A 17,704-nucleotide genomic window follows, 5' to 3' on the forward strand; every position below is an offset into this window, starting at 1 on the left:
TGCGCCCCAGGCTGGTGCGGGGGGCGGGTGGGTGGGCACGGTGTCCCCGCTCACGCTGCGGGCGGTGTCGGGCCGTGTGCGTGTGTGCACCCTTCACGCGGCGGGGAACTGACTCAAAGTCAAACACTCCCAGGCATTTGCGGCGTGGCCGCCCGCCCTCCCGCCCGAGGGGGCGGACGCAGCCCCTCCGGCGGCGCCGGGATCCCAGCTGAGCCCACGCTCACTCCCGGCCTCCCCCGAGCCAGCCGCTGGGGGCGTCGGCGCCACCCCCAGAGCTGCGGACCCCCGGGCCTGGAGGGTTTAGGACTGGGGTCGCCTCCCTGCTCCAATCCCTTATTGGAATCCACCGCCGCGGGGATGGGGGCCGGCTGTCCAACTTCAGCGCCAGAGGCCTGCGGCCCCCTTTCCTTCCGGCCAGCACCCCCTCCCCCTCGGTACGTGCACAAGGCGTCCAAGGCGTCGGAAAAAAGTCCCTGGGTGGCTTATTAATGACACGGGCAGGCAAAACAAAAAAAAAAACAAAAAACAAAAAACCACACGCGCTGCCCAGAATTCCGACCCTGGTGGAGGAAAGTCCGAAGAAGAGGCAGCCGGCCGGGCAAAGAGGTCCTGGGAGAAAGGTGTCAAGAAATCTTGGGGAGGCCCAGGCCGCTGGAGACATCTCAGCTACCGAGGCTCCGATTAGGAAGGGGTTCTGGGAGTGGAGAGGACAAATTCTTGTCCTGCCGGCCCTGCTCAGAGAGGTGTGAGCGCCACTGGACCAGAGGTGGGGGCTGGGCCTCAGAGAGCCAAAGGGTCCCCACCCTGCAGGCAACTGTTGGACCTGGGACAGCCCGGTCCCCCCTCTGACTCCCAGACCAAGCCTGATGCCTGTTCTCCTAGCGCCTGGAGACTCTGCCCTTCTCAAGACTTTGTGTCCCAGTGCAAGTATCAGAAGACCTTGGCTTTGGGTAATGTATCTTAATGGGGTAATGTAATGGGGCAATGTATCCCCTAGGCTTTGGGTAATGTTATCTTAAAAATCATGGGGCACCGGGGTGGCTCAGTCGGTTGAGCGGCCAACTTCAGCTCAGGTCGTGATCTCTCATTCCATGGGTTCAAGCCCCGCGTTGGGCTCTGTGCTGACAGCTCGGAGCCTGGAGCCTGCTTCAGATTCTGTGTCTCCCTGTTTCTCTGCCCCTCCCTCACTTGCACTCTGTCTCTTAAAAATAAATAAGCATTTAAAAATGTTAAAAAAAATCTTGGGGGCACCTGGGTGGCTGACTTTGGCTCAGGTCACGATCTCGCCGTTCGTGAGTTCCAGCCCCATGTCGGGCTCTGTGCTGACAGCTCAGGGCCTGGAGCCTGCTTCAGATTCTGTGTCTCCCTCTCTCTCTCTGCCCCTTCCCAGCTCTCTCACTGTCTGTCTGTTTCTCTTTCTCTCAAAAATAAACATTAAAAACTAAAAAAAAAAAAAAAAAAAAAAAAAAAAATCACGTTTGGAAGTAGAGAGCCCACGTGCAGCCCCAGCTTGGGCCCTCCCTGGAGCTCAGGGTTGAGGTCCCTCCCTGGCATCCTGGGCGGGAGACCCCCTGACACTGCCTCCATCTCAGTTGAGGGAAGGAAGATCTAGTGCCTTCTTCTGGAGGACTTGGTGAGGGATGGAGGAGAGGGGATGTTCAGAGCATGTCTGCTCCACATGCTGCCTGGGCCAAGACCGAGCACACCGCACTGGGCCACCTCACTGAGCCCCTCTGATCGGACACCCAGAGCAGTGCCATGCCCTTCCAAGTGGCGGCCCAAGAGTTTCCACTGGGATGTGGAAAGGAAGGAGGAGAAATCATCTTTCTGTTTGGTTTTATCTCATCCTTTACAAGTTTTATCTGTGTTTACGGGGCAGGAGTGTGTTTGCACGGAACTATGGTATATAATTTTTAACCGGATGTGACTACCTATCTCAGGAGTGCCCACTTGAACTCGGTCTTTACGGAAGAGGGTATGTCATCAGTGACATCTGGAGAGGATTGTCCAGAGGGGACAACCGAGTCACGTAGCCGGCCCTTCTTTACTCTCTGGCCTCCCTTGTCTTCCTGGCTTCATCATCTAACATTCTCCTCCCTTCCTCCCCTCCTGAAGCCTCCGCGTGACATCATGGTTCCACTGCCCATCAACTTCCGGTTGCTGGAATATGCTTTGTGCTTTCAGGTCTGCAGCGCTGGCAGTCTTCCCTCTGGGGGCCCAACCTTCCTTGAGCACCTGCAAATTCAGATGTCCCCGGCTCCTCTTTGAAGCTTTCCCTGCCGCTTACAACCCCCTGCAGATGCCTTCATTCACCCAAGTCACTCTATTGTGGTCATTTACCTCACCTGCCTTTGCATGTGTCTAGACGAGAAGCCGCTTGAGGGCCAGACCCAGGCCCTAGTCACATCTACATCCCATCCACATCCCGAACAGACAGGTGAATTTACGCTGCCACGGTCGGGGACAGCCTGGGCCCAGCGAGGTTAATCAGTCTGCACAAGGTCGGGTCTGCTGACCCCACTAATCAGCTTGAGCCTCCTAATCCATCACCAGCAGGAACCTCGGGACAGACCCAGCAGTGCTTGTGGGAGCCGGCGGGCCGTTTCGGCCTTCTTCTGCAGACCCCGTCTGGGAGGGGATGGGGCGGCTGAGCCATGTGTACCACCCTCTTCCTGCTCAGCACCTTGGCCATGCTCTGGCGCCGCCGATTCGCCAACCGGGTCCAACCGTGAGAGACCGACTGGGCCATGGGCTCGGGTGGTGGTGGGGAGAATCCACTGGCTGGGGCGAGAGCCCAGCCAAAGGCAGGCAGAGGCTGCCTGGACCTCCAGGGAGGCTGGGAGGGGGGTTTGCCGGGAGTCCCTGAGGGGCTTCCCCTCAGAGCAGGGGGGAGTTTGCGGCCCTTCAGAGACTCTGGCCGAAGCCCCCAGTGCCACAGCCCAGCGTGGCTGGGTCCCACGGGAGAGAGGGGGTCTGGGTCTGGGCACTGCCCACAGCCCTTCCCGCCTGTTTCTCCCACCCACAGAGAGCCCAGCGGACTCGATGGGGCGGTCGTGGGCAGCAACGTGGACACAGACCTCCAGTCCTCAGGCAGGTAAGGCAGCAGAGAACGTGGGGTGGAGGAGGGAGGGTGCGTCTAAAGAAGCTACCGCTCTCCCTGCCCCTGTCCGAGCCTGCGGAGGACCACGAGTGTGTGCGCGCACGCTGTATGCTGGCCCCTGGCCCCAGCCACCCTGTTCCCCGTGTGCCTGGTGGGCAGACTCAACGTCTGTTTTCTCCAGTTGGCCTTGGGAGCCCCCAGCCTCTCCTCTGGACCACAGCTGCTCTGCCTGTTTGTCCGAGTGTGGGCTGGTCCCCAGGGTCCCTTCTAGCGGCAGGCAGGCGCAGGGGGACTGGAGACAGGGATGGGGCAGAGGCAGCCCTGCGTTGCCTTGCTCGCTTTCCCTTCCCCCTCTCCTGCTGCCCCCGCTCAGCCTCAGCGACTCCTCTGCCTGAACCTCTAGCGGGATTCGCTGTCCGGTCCCCAATAGAAGGCGCAGGAAGAGCATGACATCATCGGCACTGAGTGCCATTGGCTGGGCAGCCCCTGCGGGCAGGACGCTGTCTCCAGTGGCCAGAAAGTTAACTCTTCCCTGGGCTGAAACCATGTGGCCTTTACAAGGGGTGAAGTTTTGGGAACTTCTGGGTTTTTCCTTCCCTGGGTGACCAGTGTCCTTTGATGACAGGGGCTCCTACGCCCATCAAAAAATAAAAAAATAAAAAAACAAACCAACAACACTGAAAAAGCAACAAATCTTTATTAAGAACGTACTGTTTTGCATGTTCTTTTGTGCCTGGGGACCTCCGGCTAGTGTGGGAGTCCTGTGTGAAGTGACATTCTTTCCTGCAAAAGGTCGACTAGCCGCCTCTCACCCCTAGCGAAACAAAGAGCATGATGCGCTTGGGCTCCAGGGCCCTTGGCAGGAAGGAGTCTCCCCACAGGGCTCAGGTGGCTGTGCCGGTCAGCATGCCTGCCTGCTGATGCGCCCCCGTGTCTCTTTCCGGGTGTGGGACCTGCCTGCAGCACCCCTTAGACACGCAGGGACTGGCGAGCCATGAGAACATGAGTCTCTCTCCATGCGTGGCCCCTAATTCCTCCTTGGTGCTGGGACTCCCCCAGGCTCTGAATGTCAGCAGGCCCACTGGGAAAGCTCTGGGCACGTGCCGGAAGCCGGCATTCCTGTGATGCCCTTCCTTGACATCTAGGCTAGCTGAGATGGTCACGATAGTGCCCAAGTACTCGTACCGGTGAAACGGGAGGACGGCTGCAAAACGACGGACACCGGGCCTCACACAGAGGAGGCTCTCACGTGACTGGTCCTCCCTGTTGAGTTTGGGTCTGCAGGTGCACAGAGTTCAAGTCCTGACTCCACTCTTGCTGACTGAGAGACTCCGGGAAAGTTACGTGATCTTTTTAGTGGCGTATAAACTGGGATTAGTAAGAGAATGGTGTGAAGGGGTTTGTGAGGTTGAAATTAAGAGAATCGTAAAGCACTTGGCACGGCTGCTTAATAAATGCTGGCTGTTCTCTTGTTACGTGACACTTGATTGGTGCTTTTTTTCTTCCCCAGAGGTCTCTCGTGTATTAACTCGCTTGGAAATTTCAACAGTCCCAGAGGGTTGGCAAGACATGTCTTGTCTTGTCTTGTTTTTTCTTTTCTTTTCTTTTCTTTTCTTTTCTTTTCTTTTCTTTTCTTTTCTTCTTTCATTAATTTATTAATTTATTTTGAGAGAGAGAGCACACACAAGCCGGGGAGGGGCAGAAAGAGAGGGAGGGAGAGAGAATCCCAAGCAGGTCAGGTCCGTGCTGTCAGCGCAGAGCTCGAAGCGGGACCTGAACCACGAATCGTGAGAACATGACCTGAGCCAAAATCAAGAGTTGGGTACTTAACCTACTGAGCCACCCAGGTGTCCCAAGACAGGTGTTTCTATCTCTCCGTTAATGTGGAGGAAACTGAGGGACGTGGCGTGTAAATTGCTCGCTCAAGGTCATCCATCTGATTTGGGGCTGATGCGGATTGACAGGTCCCTGAATTCAGGCAAGTCTATGTCCCTTGCAGCAAATGGGCCTGGACCCCCTGTCAGGAGAACAGAGCCGAATCTGGACCATCTGGCCTGGCCTGGCCCAGTCTGGTCTGGCTGGAAGGGAGTAGTTGCCTGTTAACTCCTCAGGACTCAGTTCATTGGAAAAATCGGCCCAACATCTAACCCGTCCTGCTTATAGTGGCTGCTCTGAAGGTCTGGCCTGGGCGGCACAGGGGTTGAAATTTCTGCTCTCCAATTCCAGCTGCTTTCCCGGCCACTCCTACCCCCTGGGTAGTGGGGTGAATCGCTAGGCATGGGCTGGGAGGAAGAGGAAGTCCAGAAACACGGGAAGGCCATCCCCTTCAATCTTCTGACTACTGTGCTTTTCTGTTTAGGGAGAAAGAGCCTCCGAAGTAAGTCCTCATCTCTTCAGGCAGAGCTCGGCCCCGGGGACTGCGATCAGCTGGCAGAGGCAGGTAGGGCAGGGCTGTGAGCCCTGGAGGGTAGAAGGCTGGGCTGGGGACAAGGAAGGAAGATTCTGCAAGGCCTGGCCGTGTGGGAGCAGAGCAGGCCACCTTCGGCTCTGTGGTCATCGATGGAGGTTGAGAATAAGGGGGGTGGGCTCCCATCCACTCCTACCTTGAGCCCGTTGTGGTCCAGGCCACGGGGCAAGGGTTAGTTTTCAGGGAATGACGTGTGATCCTGACAGCATTTTCTAGGCTTGGGGATGAGGTGGTGGTCATGCAGGGGGCCTGAGGGTAGTGCCAGAGGACTTGTAAAGGAGAGGTGGTGCTCTGGAATATCCATTCTGCATCGACACAAGCTCTTGCCTTGGCATGGGAGGCAGTGCTCATCTGGCCTGGTCTTCTGTTTCAGTTCAAGTCCTGGTTTGCCCCCTTCCCCACAAAGGGTGCTTTGGAAGCAGCAGCAGCAGCAGCAAGAAGAAAAAATGGGAAAAAGCAGCAATGGAGAATGTAGAGCCCTCCCTTTCTGCCCCTGGACCTGCCTGGCCTCTCTTCACCCCAGGCCCTGGTCGTGGCGCTCCCGAGGCAAGGCCTGGCTGGGGCAGGCAGGAGGGGCAGAGATGTTTATTGCTCTGAGATGGGCTCCCTTCCTCTGAGGTCCAGAGAGGGACTTGGTGGGGTCTGCTGGATCAACTCTGGGGCAACCCCAGCAGCCCGGGCTCGGGGAGGCATAGGTCGGGAGTGAGGAGCCCCAGAACCGCGGGGTTGCTGATGGCTCATGGTCACTATGGAAGGGTTTCTCACTCACAAATTTAAAAAAAAATTTTTTTTTAGCGTTTATTTATTTTTGAGAGGGAGAGAGAGAGAGACGGAGTATGAGCGGGGGAGGGGCAAAGAGAGAAGGAGACACAGAATCCAAAGCAGGCTCCAGGCTGTCAGCACAGAGCCCGACGCGGGGCTTGAACCCGTGAACCACGAGGTCATGACCCGAGCTGAAGTCGGCCGCTTAACCACTGAGCCACCCAGGTGCCCCACGTTCACAAATTTAATCCTTGCAATGACCCGAGGAGACCGGGCATGTTATTATCTACATTTTGGCAACGAGGAAACACAGGTGAATGAATTTGTCCAGGGTCATCTAGCCAGCTGGGGGGGGGACACCCAACTGGGGGACACCCCCCTCCCACAGCCTCAGATGGAGGCTTTAAGCCCACGCTCTTACCCCCCAGGGCCCAGGCAGCCACTCTGGGAGAGAAGGGGTCCTCGGGCAGCCCCCCTGAAGCTTGTGGTCCCAGGCCGTGTGATCTCAGTTTGCCGCGGGGGCGCTCACTTCCCTGTGGCACTTGCCTCTCCCCGGTCCCTAGAGCTCACCCCCTGTCACTCACTGCTGCTCGGCTGAGATTATCAGGAGGAAATGCCAGTTGGATCTGTGACATGTCTGCCTGCAGCTGCGAGCAGGCATCCCTCAGCTTGTCCCCCGAGTGTGGGTTTCTATGCGCGTGTGTGCACGCGTGCGCGTGTTCCAAAGGGCCAGTGGCAAGTGGGGAGAGAGGGGGGAGGGCGTGACCCTTGTTTGTGTCAGTCTGCTGCCTGCTCAGTGGCCTCCTTTGCCCCTAGCTGCTCTTCCCATTTCTCTCTTCGCAGTCCTGCCCGATCCGGAGCAGAGATAAAAGCAAATTTCCGCTTCTGCTCCCTGAGATCCAGGCGCAGACCCCGCAGGCAACTGCTCCCGGCTGTCTGGAAGCCATTCATCTTCCAAAGCCCCCCCCCCCCCCACCCCTGTGCCCGCCCACACGTGTCCCCTCCCCCCCATCCAGCCCCCACTGCCCACCAGGGAAGTCTCAGCCTGGCCGGGCCCCTGGCCCTGCCTTGTGGAGGCAGCAGCTGGGGAACTCCCTAGACAGCCGTCCCTCTGCGGCCCTGACTCCACCTCTGAGGGAAGGAGAGGGGAGATGATGCAGACAGAGGGGACCCACGCTGAAACCAGGGGGGAGGGGCCGCTGGTAAGGCGGGGGAACCTGGCAGTGGAAGCCTCTAGAAGTAGGGCAGGGCGGAGTCAGGGGAAGGGTCACACCAGGGAAAGGAGCTCTGTGCTGGAACGAGACAGAGCCCCACCGCCCACCTGACACGGGCCCAGGAGTTCATGACCACCTGTCTCAGCTCCCGTCAGCCTGTCTTTCTCCTGCGAGGCCTCACCTTCCCCGGTGACAGGACTGTCAGGCTGAGGGCCACGGTGGCGGGGGGGGGGGGGGGGGGGGGGCACTGCTCCGGGGACCCAGCCTGCGCTCCCCGATCCTACCTTTGAGCTCGTCCTGTGCTCTGCTCGCTCGCCACGTTCCTGTCACTGCAGCCTCGCCTCTGCTCCCTGCCACTTCCAAATTGCCCTGTCTCCTTCCACTGGTCTGAGGCATTGTCAGGCCAAGGTCACCCTGGCCGGACAGGGGCTGGCTCGCGGCCCAGACACACATCCACGAAGCGACACCCCTTCGCAGCACTCTTCTAGGAACCTGCTCAGGGGATGGGGGCCCCTGCAGGCTTCTGTCCCAGGAGAGGGGAGGGAAAGCCAGGGGAAGGGGTGCTGGGGGTGGGGAATGTGTTCTCGCCCGGCCTCGGCGGCTGCCAGGGGACCCTGGCAGCTGGAGCGCTGTGTGGGCTGGGTGGGGGGGGGGGTGCTCTCCCGTACGGAGCAGGCTGGCTCTGGTGGGAGCAGATTGTGTTTACACCTTCCCCACACACCCAGCCCACGCTCGCCTCTTATTCCCGGGGCCTCTCCCACCCCTGGGCGCTGTGCACAACCAGCACATTTGCGTTCCTGCTGCAGGAAGTTGCCACCCTCAGCCGAGAGCGTCTCTACAGAAGGCTGCCCGGGCCTGAGGCGCTCCTTCCTCAGCCCACTATCTCCCTCCCGCTGCAGGGGTGGACCCGAGGTGTCCCCAAAAGGCCGAGTCCTTCTCCCCACCCCGTTTCCTTGGAAAGAGCTGCTGCTTGGGAATGGGGACAGGGAAGCACTTGGGGGGGGGGGGGGGCTCGGTAGACTGACCATAATAGGAAGGAGGGGATTAAGGGCGACCGGAGAGACAGAGCCGAGGCACCCCTGGTCCAGGGCGCTGGCCACCATGAAATAACAATGCGGGATCTAAGAGCGGGGAGTCTGGAGTCAGAGAGCCGGGTTTGAATCTCGCCTCCCCCCATCACTTCCCGCCTCTGTGGCCTTGGGTGGGTTCCTGAACAGCCCTGCCTGGGGTTTCTCATACGAGGAAGGTAACAGGGAAGCTATTGTTAGATAGCGCGGAGAGTGTGCTTAGCACACACAGTCGGCGTTCAATGTATCTGAGCCGGGGTGACAGCGTTTGTGACCTGTCGCCTACTGAACAGGCAAGGTCGCAACCACAGTAGGTTCCGAATAGCTAGTCCTTCGCTGCCTTCCTCACCCCGTGGCCCTTCCTGCCTGTCTCTCTGCAATCACAGCAGTGGGGCGATGGGTAATTCTGAAAAAGTCAGAGGAAGGGTGCCTGAGTGGCTGAGTCGGTTGAGCGGCCAACTTTGACTCAGGTCATGATCTCACGGTCCGGTCCGTGGGTTCGAGCCCCGCATCGGGCTCTGTGCGGACAGCTCGGAGCCTGGAGCTGCCTCGGATTCTGTGTGTCCCTCTCTCTCTGCCCCTCCCCCACTCATGCTCTGTCTGTCTCTCTCTCTCTCAAAAACACATAAACATTGGGGCGCCTGGGTGGCGCAGTCGGTTAAGCGTCCGACTTCAGCCAGGTCACGATCTCGCGGTCCGTGAGTTCGAGCCCCGCGTCAGGCTCTGGGCTGATGGCTCAGAGCCTGGAGCCTGTTTCCGATTCTGTGTCTCTCTCTCTCTCTGCCCCTCCCCCGTTCATGCTCTGTCTCTCCCTGTCCCAAAAATAAATAAACGTTGAAAAAAAAAAAACCACATAAACATTAAAATATACATATATTTGAAAAAAACATACATATATTTGAAAAAGAGCACAGCACAGGGGCACCTGGTAAGACCCAGCTCCCAGCACCCAGTCAGGCCATACGAGGGAGCATCACTGTTGTCTCTGGGGGCCTCGAACCCCGTCCCAGCCTCCAGTGGGAGTCCTGGCCTGGATACCTCCCCTCCAACTGGTTCCACTTTCCGAATGCATCTCTGTTCCCAGAGAAGACACGAGGTGATTGCCCTGATGCTTCTCTGTCCTCTGTCTGTATGCTAATCTCTCTGCTGGTTGGAGCCTGAGTGACAGGGAAAAGACTGCTCTGAGCTGCAGGGTGGCCGAGGGCAGCAGCTGGGAGCAGGAAGGGGCTGCTGTCTGCTGCTTCTGTGGCTGAGATTCAGGGTTGTTGCCAGTCTCTCCCGGAGACTGGAACATGACCAGAGAGCTAACGAGGTGGGGGGGGCGCCCCGGGGGGCAGCAAGGGAAGCAGACATAGCAGCTGCCGCTGTCCTGTGTCACCTTAGGGCGCGGATGTGACCACGGGGAGTACCTCGCCCATCCCAAACGTGCGGTTGTGCGGATGCGGGCAGGGTGGTCCTGGGCCAGGGCGCCCAAGGGGCCCTGGCCCAAGACTAGGTGGGCGTGGCTCCCGATCTGAGGCAGGCACCAGGCGAGAGCAGGGCCCTGGCGGTTCCCAGGGACCCTCTATAGGACGTCACTGTTAGGAAGAAGCCCAAGGCCTTGCGACAGTGGGAAGTAATGCTTCTTTGCGAGCCCGAAAAGAAGGAAAATGGCCAAGGTTTACGGTAATATGATAATGATACCAATAATATTATTAATGTTAATGTGTCTCAAACACTTATTATGTGCTAGGCAGTGGGCCAGGTGCTTTATTTATATGCATTGTCTCATTGATGAGGCAGGAACCGTTGTTATCATTCACCCAATAAGGAAAGCGAAGTTCACAGAGCTTGCTCAAGGTCACTCACAGCTAGTAGTGAAGCCCCGTGAAGGTGTTGGGGGGCGGAGGACTGAGTCTGGGCTTGAGGACAACCAGGGCACCGGGAATAGCTGTGGCCCCACCCCAGGGATGCCATTGCAGGTGGATGGGGGGGGGGGGATGGGATTACCAGGGCTACTCCTGATGCATCATTCTAGGCTGAACCAGGCTCTGCCCCACCCCACCCCACCCCCACCCAAAGGCTAGATCCTGGGGGAATCTGTCACCCCCTGCAGGGAGGAAGCCATGGCGGCTCACAGGGATGACAGACATTGAGGTCATCACTCAAGCTCTGCTGTTGCCTTCAACCCCTGGGGGTGGGGCGGGGGCAGAGCCCTGGGGGTGGGAGAGGAAGGTGGCAGCGGCCCAGCCCCAGCCGGAGAGGGAGGAGGCTGAGAAGGAAGGCCTTGTTTATTTTTACAGGGGGAGGGTGCGGGGCTTCAGGGAGGAGGCGTCGTGGAGTGGGACCCCCGGGGACTTAAGCTGGAAACAAGTCCTTGTACCCAAGGACTGCAGACCCTCTCTGTGCGGTATATGCCCCCTAGTGGGGCTTAAGATTAGAGAGTGGCTGAGAAAATGAAAACAAAAAAGATTTACTGACCGACTATGACCTCTGAACCTGGATAGGAATGGCCAGGCGTGTGTCTGTGTGAGCGCATGTGCGCGCCCACACGCGTTTATTGCCATATGCAGAAGCCGGCTGAACGATGCATTAAAAGAAATTATTTAACGTGTTCCTTGGCCATCTATTTAACAAGCACGTACCGGGAGCCTGCAACATTACGCACCTTGTGGTAGGTGCCAGCGATGAAGGGGGACAGTGCCCGACCTGCCAGTGAGGACGACAGAAAGATCCTGGCCGAGGGAGCCCAGTCGCGCCTGCTCAGCCACTGCCTGGTCACATGACCTTTCCTTCTCCCGGACCTCAGTCTCCCCATTTACTAGGCATGTGTTGAGTCGAACCCAAGTGGGCTGGTGCCAGGGTGGAAAGGACTCATGACCACCCTCAGAGAAAGAACCGTCTGGTAAAATGAAGGCGATGGACCACTTGACCTCTGGGGGCCCTCCAGACTGTCCCGGTCAAAAGAGACTATAATGGACTGTCTTTGGAGATGCTGGCAGTGATCCGCCCACTCGGCAAATGTTTATGGAGCGCCTGTGTGCCAGGCACTGTGGATGCAGAAATGAAGAATTCCTGCCACAGACAATCAGGAAATTGGGCCAAGCAGAAGAAACAGACGCTTGACAACAGGCAGCACACAGGCTGGTGACCCCAGGACTGTCTCGGCATCTGCCTGTTCCCTGCCTGTGGCAGGGGGAGGGGAAACCAAGCGGACCGCAGTGGTCTTGTCCGGGTGAGGAGACGAGATCAGAGCTCAAGAGAGTGTGGCGTTCCTAAGGATAGGCACACGTCGGTGGGATCCCCAAACAGACACGGGGAAGGTGATCCGATGGAGGAAAAAAAAAGCCCTCTGGAGAGAATACAGAAAGCACTAACCGTCACAGAAACACGGAAAGATTGGACTTGATCGAATTCTTGGAAAGACACTATTTGCCAAGCAAAAATCTGAGAAAGGACCTGTATCCAAAATATACAAAGAAGTTTTACAATTCGATAGGAAGACAGCCCAGTGAAAGGGGGAGGGTTTTAATAGACACTTCACAAGAAGGTATACATACGGCCAATAAACGCATAAAAAAAGATACACAGTAGTGTGAGTCATCAAGGAAATTAAATGCAAATTAAAAAACATGCAAATGAAAACCACATTGAGATACTAGTGCACGCTCACATGAATGCGTAAGAAGACAGACCATAACAGGCGTTGGTGAAGGTATGGAGCAGCTGTTACCCTGGAAGACACTGCTGGGAAACCAGTTTGGCTGTTTCCTAGCAAGTTATCCAAGAGGAATGAAAACACAGGGCCACACCAAGGTTTGTACAGAGGTGTTCACAGCAGTGTTATTAATAACGGCTCCAAAGTGGAAACAACCCAAATATCCATCAACAGGTGAATGAATAAACGAGGGCTGTACAGAATTCTGGTCAGCGATAAAAAGGCAACGAACCACTCTGTGGGCCACAACCCGGGGCACCGCGAGGAGCCAGGCACAAAAGAACACCCTCCTGTATGAATCTGTTTATAGGAGATTCTAGAACAGGCAGAACTAATCTGCAGCGACAGAAAGCAGATCAGTGGTTGCCTGGGGCCAGGGCTGGATCTGGAGACTGTGAAATAAAACCAGAGGTGCTCTTCAGGGCGATGACAGGGTTCTAAATCGTCACTGGGGTGGCGGTTACGCGGGTGTATCACTTACTGGACTATCGAATCGTACATTTTAAATGGATGCGTTTGATTGTATGTAAATTACACCTCAATAAAGATGACTTAAAGAGTTAAAAAAAAAAAAATCAATGAAGACCTGATCCTTGTCTGGCTCACAGGCTGGTGGAAACAAATAATCACGAGACAGTGAGCATCATAAGAAGTATGCTCAAATAACAAGAGTTCTTTCTTTTTCAAGTTTATTTTTTATTCTTTTATTTTTAAATTTTTTTTCAACGTTTTTTATTTATTTTTGGGACAGAGAGAGACAGAGCATGAACGGGGGAGGGGCCCAGAGAGAGGGAGACACAGAATCGGAAACAGGCTCCAGGCTCCGAGCCATCAGCCCAGAGCCCGACGCGGGGCTCGAACTCACGGACCGCGAGATCGTGACCTGGCTGAAGTCGGACGCTTAACAGACTGCGCCACCCAGGCGCCCCTTTCAAGTTTATTTTTATTTATTTTGAGAGAGAGCGCGCATGTGAGCAAGCAGGGGAGGGGCAGAGAGGGAGAGAGAATCCCAAGCAGGCTCGAAGCCATCACTACAGAACGCGATGCGGGGCTCGATCTCACGAACCATCAAAAATTGGACGCTTAACCGACTGAGCCACCCAGGCGCCACAAGAGTTCTGTTTATTTAAAGTGCTCCCTTGTGCCAGGCCCGTGGAAGCGTTTTGCATGTACTGTTCTAAAATTCCAGATAAGAAAAGAGGCTGAGAGGCACCTGGGGGGGCTCAGTTGGTGAAGCGTCCGACTCCGGCTCAGGTCATGATCTCATGGTTCATGAGTTAGAGCCCCGCGTGGGGCTCTGTGCTGACAGCTCAGAGCCTGGAGCCTGCTTCGGATTCTGTGTTTCCCTCTCTTTCTGCCCCTCCCCTGCTCGCACTCTGTCTCTCTCACTCTCGCAAAAATAAACATTAAAAGGGGCGCCTGGGTGGCTCAGTCGGTTGAGCGTCTGACTTCAGCTCAGGTCACGATCTCGCGGTCCGTGAGTTCGAGCCCCGTGTCGGGCTCTGGGCTGATCGCTTAGAGCCTGGAGCCTGCTTCCGATTCTGTGTCTCTCTCTCTCTCTCTCTCTCTGCCCCTCCCCCGTTTATGCTCTGTCTCTCTCTGTCTCAAAAATAAATAAACATTAAAAAATTTTTAAAAAATAAAAAAATAAACATTAAAAAATAAAAATGAAAAAAAAATAATAAAAAGAAAAGAGGCTGAGACAGAGGGGGAGGTCATTTGCCCAGGGATACTCAGTTAGAAGCAGCAGGGCTGGGGCTCGACTCCAAGCCTGTCTGGGTGCAGAGCATGTGCTAAACCAGCCTGCGACAGAACACCGAGGAAAGAGCTCGGGACCGTTGCAGCTTCTCAGGTGAGACTTTGTGGAGGGGGTATTGACATAGGAGTTGGAATTTGCTCAGCAGAGAAGAGGATGAAGGGAAGGAAATTTCAAGGCAAAGGGAACAAACAGTATAAGCAAAGGCTGGGCAATAGTCGTGAGAAGGCAGGGTTTCTGGGAATGGAGAGACGTGTCCTGAAAAGAGCAGAAGAGGTCAACAGGACATTACACATTCTTCACATACGCCCTTATTTTTCAAGAACCCATTAAGCAATAATTTTATGAGAGGCAACAGCTCTTCAAAGCAGACAAGTGAAATGCCTGCTGTTGGCAAACACAGGAAAGAACCCACTGCAATGCCAAGGTCGCCTCTTCTCCGTAAATAGGGTACACTTTATTGTTTTGTTTTTTTTTTAACGTTTTATTTATTTTTGAGAGACAGCCTGAGCAGGGGAGGGGCAGAGAGAAAGGGAGACACAGAATCCGAAGCAGCCTCCAGGCTCTGAGCTGTCAGCACAGAGCCCGATGCAAGGCTCAAACTCGTGAACTGTGAGATCATGACCTGAGCTGAAGTCACACGCTTAACTGACTGAGCCATCCAGGTGCCCCTCCTTTTATTTTGCCCTGACTCGTTCTTTCGGAGAGTTATAATTTAAAAAAAAAAAAAAAAAAAAGATTTGGGACATGTCGATCAGATAATTTAGGATGGTTTTGACTCTAACAGAACACCAAACTGAAGATGGCCGAAACAGTAAGGAGATTTTTTTTTTAAATCGCACATTCTGCGTGTCACTGAAACTAACATGCCATTGTTTGTAAGATGCCTCTCGCATTCAGAAACTCAGTAAAATGCAAAAATATGTGACTCTGAATCAGAACAAAAGGTCTGAAGGTAGGGGGCTTCAGGACTGGGATTTCAGCAGTTCATCATCGCAGACTCTACGTTTTTGGTTTCCACTCTGCCGGGTCAGATTTTGGCCTCTTGCTTTGCAGCAAGCCTCACGGATGCAAGATGGCTGCCACAGCCTCGAGCATCACATCTTCGCGGTGTCCCAAAGCCAGAAGAGAGGCTGCTGTTTTTCAAAACAAGAAAACTTTCCCCAACTTGGCAGAATTGCATCACAAACCCATTTCTGAATTCCTGGCAGAAGGAATAGAGTTACCGCAAGGGGGTCTGGTGCAGACTAATCGAGACTCACCCTTAGGGCTGGGGAGGAGCTTCCCGCCACTGGAGCACAAAGTCATCCAGTAGCTCTGTTCCGTTTGTAAGATGTAGAAACAACAGCTGTGGGCTGGCGATGAATGGTGCTGCTGCACAGACGAACTTCCTATAAATCGTGGTGCCACTGTTCACAGTGTAAGCAGTCCACTGCTTGGGATAAACCTACCCACCTTCTGTTCTGGCTGATGACGGGAAAGATTTCCTTTCCAGGTTAAGAAATTAACCTCAGTATTCCAAAGACTCTGTTTCCTATTCATGTGGGTTTCAGACACCATGTTTTAAATCTTATCAGTGGATGGGACTCGGCAAGCTAACCACCTGAACACAGCAGGACAGCTGACTGCATTTCACCCCGGTGCTCGGAGCCAAGGTCCTGGACCAGCACTTTGGCTCTGTGCAGCTTGTGATCTACTTCTGTCACTTACGGCTAGACTGTGTGACTCTTTCCACGTCAGTAAATACAGAGCCACACTAGCCTTGACTGACAGCTACATAATAATTCTCCACCGTACGTTAAAAACTCTAACGTCCCAGACCTCACCAACAATGAGCACAGAAGAAATCACAACACTACCACTTTGGTTTCAACAGCTCTGAACCCCTGCCTGCTAGTTCAGAAATCTGATGCATCCTTTGTTGTCTTTCCCACTGATTTCTGGACTGCCCGGGCAGCGTGCCCGACATGTGCTCTGGCACCAGCCCGCTCACTGCGTTTTGCTCTGTCCTCTTGGCCACTGCCCAGCCGCCCGTGCCAGCCCACCCGCTGTGAGCCTGCTGCTCTTCCATTAAGTGCCTTGTCGGTGTCAAAGTTACACCGTGGACCATGGCACAGGGGCCCCTCACCACACAGTAGGTGGCAACTGGTCTGGGACTCAAGACGCCCCTGCCAGAGCCCAGAGCCTCAGTCTTGTACCCATCACCCCCTGCAGCCTGCCATCCTCACCCCTCCTGCCCTAAAGTGGCTCAAAACCATGGAACAGGTGCCCCCCCAACCCGCCCGCCGATTCCATCCCTAACCACCCCTACAAACACACAAAACCCCTCTTTGCTCCCCTCCCCCCACACCCCAAAGCCCTGTAATATGACTGATGTATAGATATATGCAGTTCAGTAAAACTTAGTGCTAAAAGCATGGATTCTGCAGGGCTGAGATCAAACCCTGACTCCAGCAATTACTAGTTGTGTGAATTTGGGAAAGTTACCTCGTCTCTCAATGCTTGCATTCCCTCCTCTGGAAAACGGGGGTAGTGATGGCACACTTCACAGGGCGGTGGTGCAGATTAAAGCAATCGACACACACAGGGTCCAAAAGTCGTGAATGGCACATAGTAGGTGCTATGAAGTGTTCGCTATTACTATGTTGTGCCTGCAGCAGGTTGCTTGCCGACAGACAAGCAGCTTCTCGTAACTTCTACCCTCAAAATTCCCTCTCCAAGTCTGAAATGAAAGGAACTTAGTTTACAGGGAGGGAACCCACGCTTCCCTTTAGTAATACACAAAACAGTGCCTTTAAGGGCAAGACAGAGACCCTTAAGAGTCAATTTCACATGACAGAAGTTACTGCTAAGTGAGTCAACTATTATTTGTTGAGTGCTTACTGCCGGCAGAGGCAGCGGAATACCAACGAGGCCCTGTGAGGAAATTAAAAAAGAAAAAAAAATAATTAAAAGCGACGTCTCCTGCCTTGAAGAACTTACAATCAAAATTAAGGGAGGCAAACATAAACAAATGTGGTAACATGAAGATAAGCGCCTGCGACATTCGGCCATATACAGAAAAATATAACCCAGACTAAATGCCCCTGAGAACCTTGCTAAAAGGGTCGAAGAGAATGGGGAGAGGCTAATGCAGAAGAGGTTTCCCGGGCTTGCAAACTTAATTTCCAAACAGGTGTAAATTGTGGCCCTGACTCTAGTTGTTTTTCCCGATTGCTACTTCAAACACGGAGCCAGAGTGTTGCCTGAAAAACAGCGGTCAGAAGGGGCGGTGGGTGCTACCCCATTCCCAGTTTTCATAATTTATTTGCTCCCCCGTCGCAATTAGAGCGGCGAGAGCCGCTGAGGGTCAGTCGGATAGCTGCTCGCTGGCGCCCCCTGCCGCCGGAGCCTCCACGCCCCCCGCCCCAGCTTCACCGGCTGCGGCGCCCGACGCCCCACAGTGCCCCGGGAATCAGCACCCCCTTCTCTAACGCAACCCATCACCCAGATGACCCCTCCCCGCCCAAGGTGAACTCCGCAGGACAATTAAGAACGAAATCCGGCCGGGCCTCGGTTTCCTTATCCATTTCCCTCGTGAGCCCCCCAGCCCCGCCCCCCCACTTTGTAAGCCAACCCAGTCTTGGCCAGGGACAATCCGT

The 17,704-nt window shown here is 55.1% G+C and overlaps 1 protein-coding gene and 1 long non-coding RNA gene across 14 annotated transcripts; one reads left to right on the forward strand and one right to left on the reverse strand.

The window, feature by feature from the left end:
• The first annotated feature begins 80 nt into the window (after positions 1–80).
• PRCD (photoreceptor disc component) lies at positions 81–12,880 on the forward strand. Of its 13 annotated transcripts, none has more exons than XR_005784953.1 (7): positions 81–950; positions 2,185–2,437; positions 2,554–2,728; positions 3,026–3,090; positions 5,460–5,540; positions 9,994–10,275; positions 11,097–12,880. XR_005784953.1 is itself a non-coding variant. In XM_040456506.1 (6 exons), the coding sequence occupies exons 3-6, from the start codon at positions 2,655–2,657 to the stop codon at positions 6,162–6,164; spliced, it is 444 nt and encodes a 147-aa protein (XP_040312440.1). In that variant the 5' UTR covers positions 85–950; positions 2,185–2,437; positions 2,554–2,654; the 3' UTR covers positions 6,165–6,359. The 13 variants fall into 13 exon arrangements, 6 of the variants coding, with proteins under 6 accessions (XP_040312440.1, XP_040312441.1, XP_040312444.1 ...); XR_005784954.1 differs by having other exon boundaries at positions 11,228–12,880; XM_040456506.1 differs by lacking the exons at positions 9,994–10,275; positions 11,097–12,880 and adding an exon at positions 5,941–6,359 and having other exon boundaries at positions 85–950.
• Positions 8,929–16,776, reverse strand: LOC121017961 (uncharacterized). Its single transcript, XR_005784962.1, has 3 exons — positions 16,551–16,776; positions 15,326–15,454; positions 8,929–9,016 (listed from the first exon to the last, which is right to left on the reverse strand). It is a non-coding gene; the product is annotated as an uncharacterized LOC121017961 (long non-coding RNA).
• Positions 16,777–17,704: the final 928 nt, after the last annotated feature.

Source organism: Herpailurus yagouaroundi, unplaced genomic scaffold (genome assembly GCF_014898765.1).
Source record: "Herpailurus yagouaroundi ecotype Mexico unplaced genomic scaffold, PumYag 217, whole genome shotgun sequence".
NCBI classification, from domain to species: domain Eukaryota; kingdom Metazoa; phylum Chordata; class Mammalia; order Carnivora; family Felidae; genus Herpailurus; species Herpailurus yagouaroundi.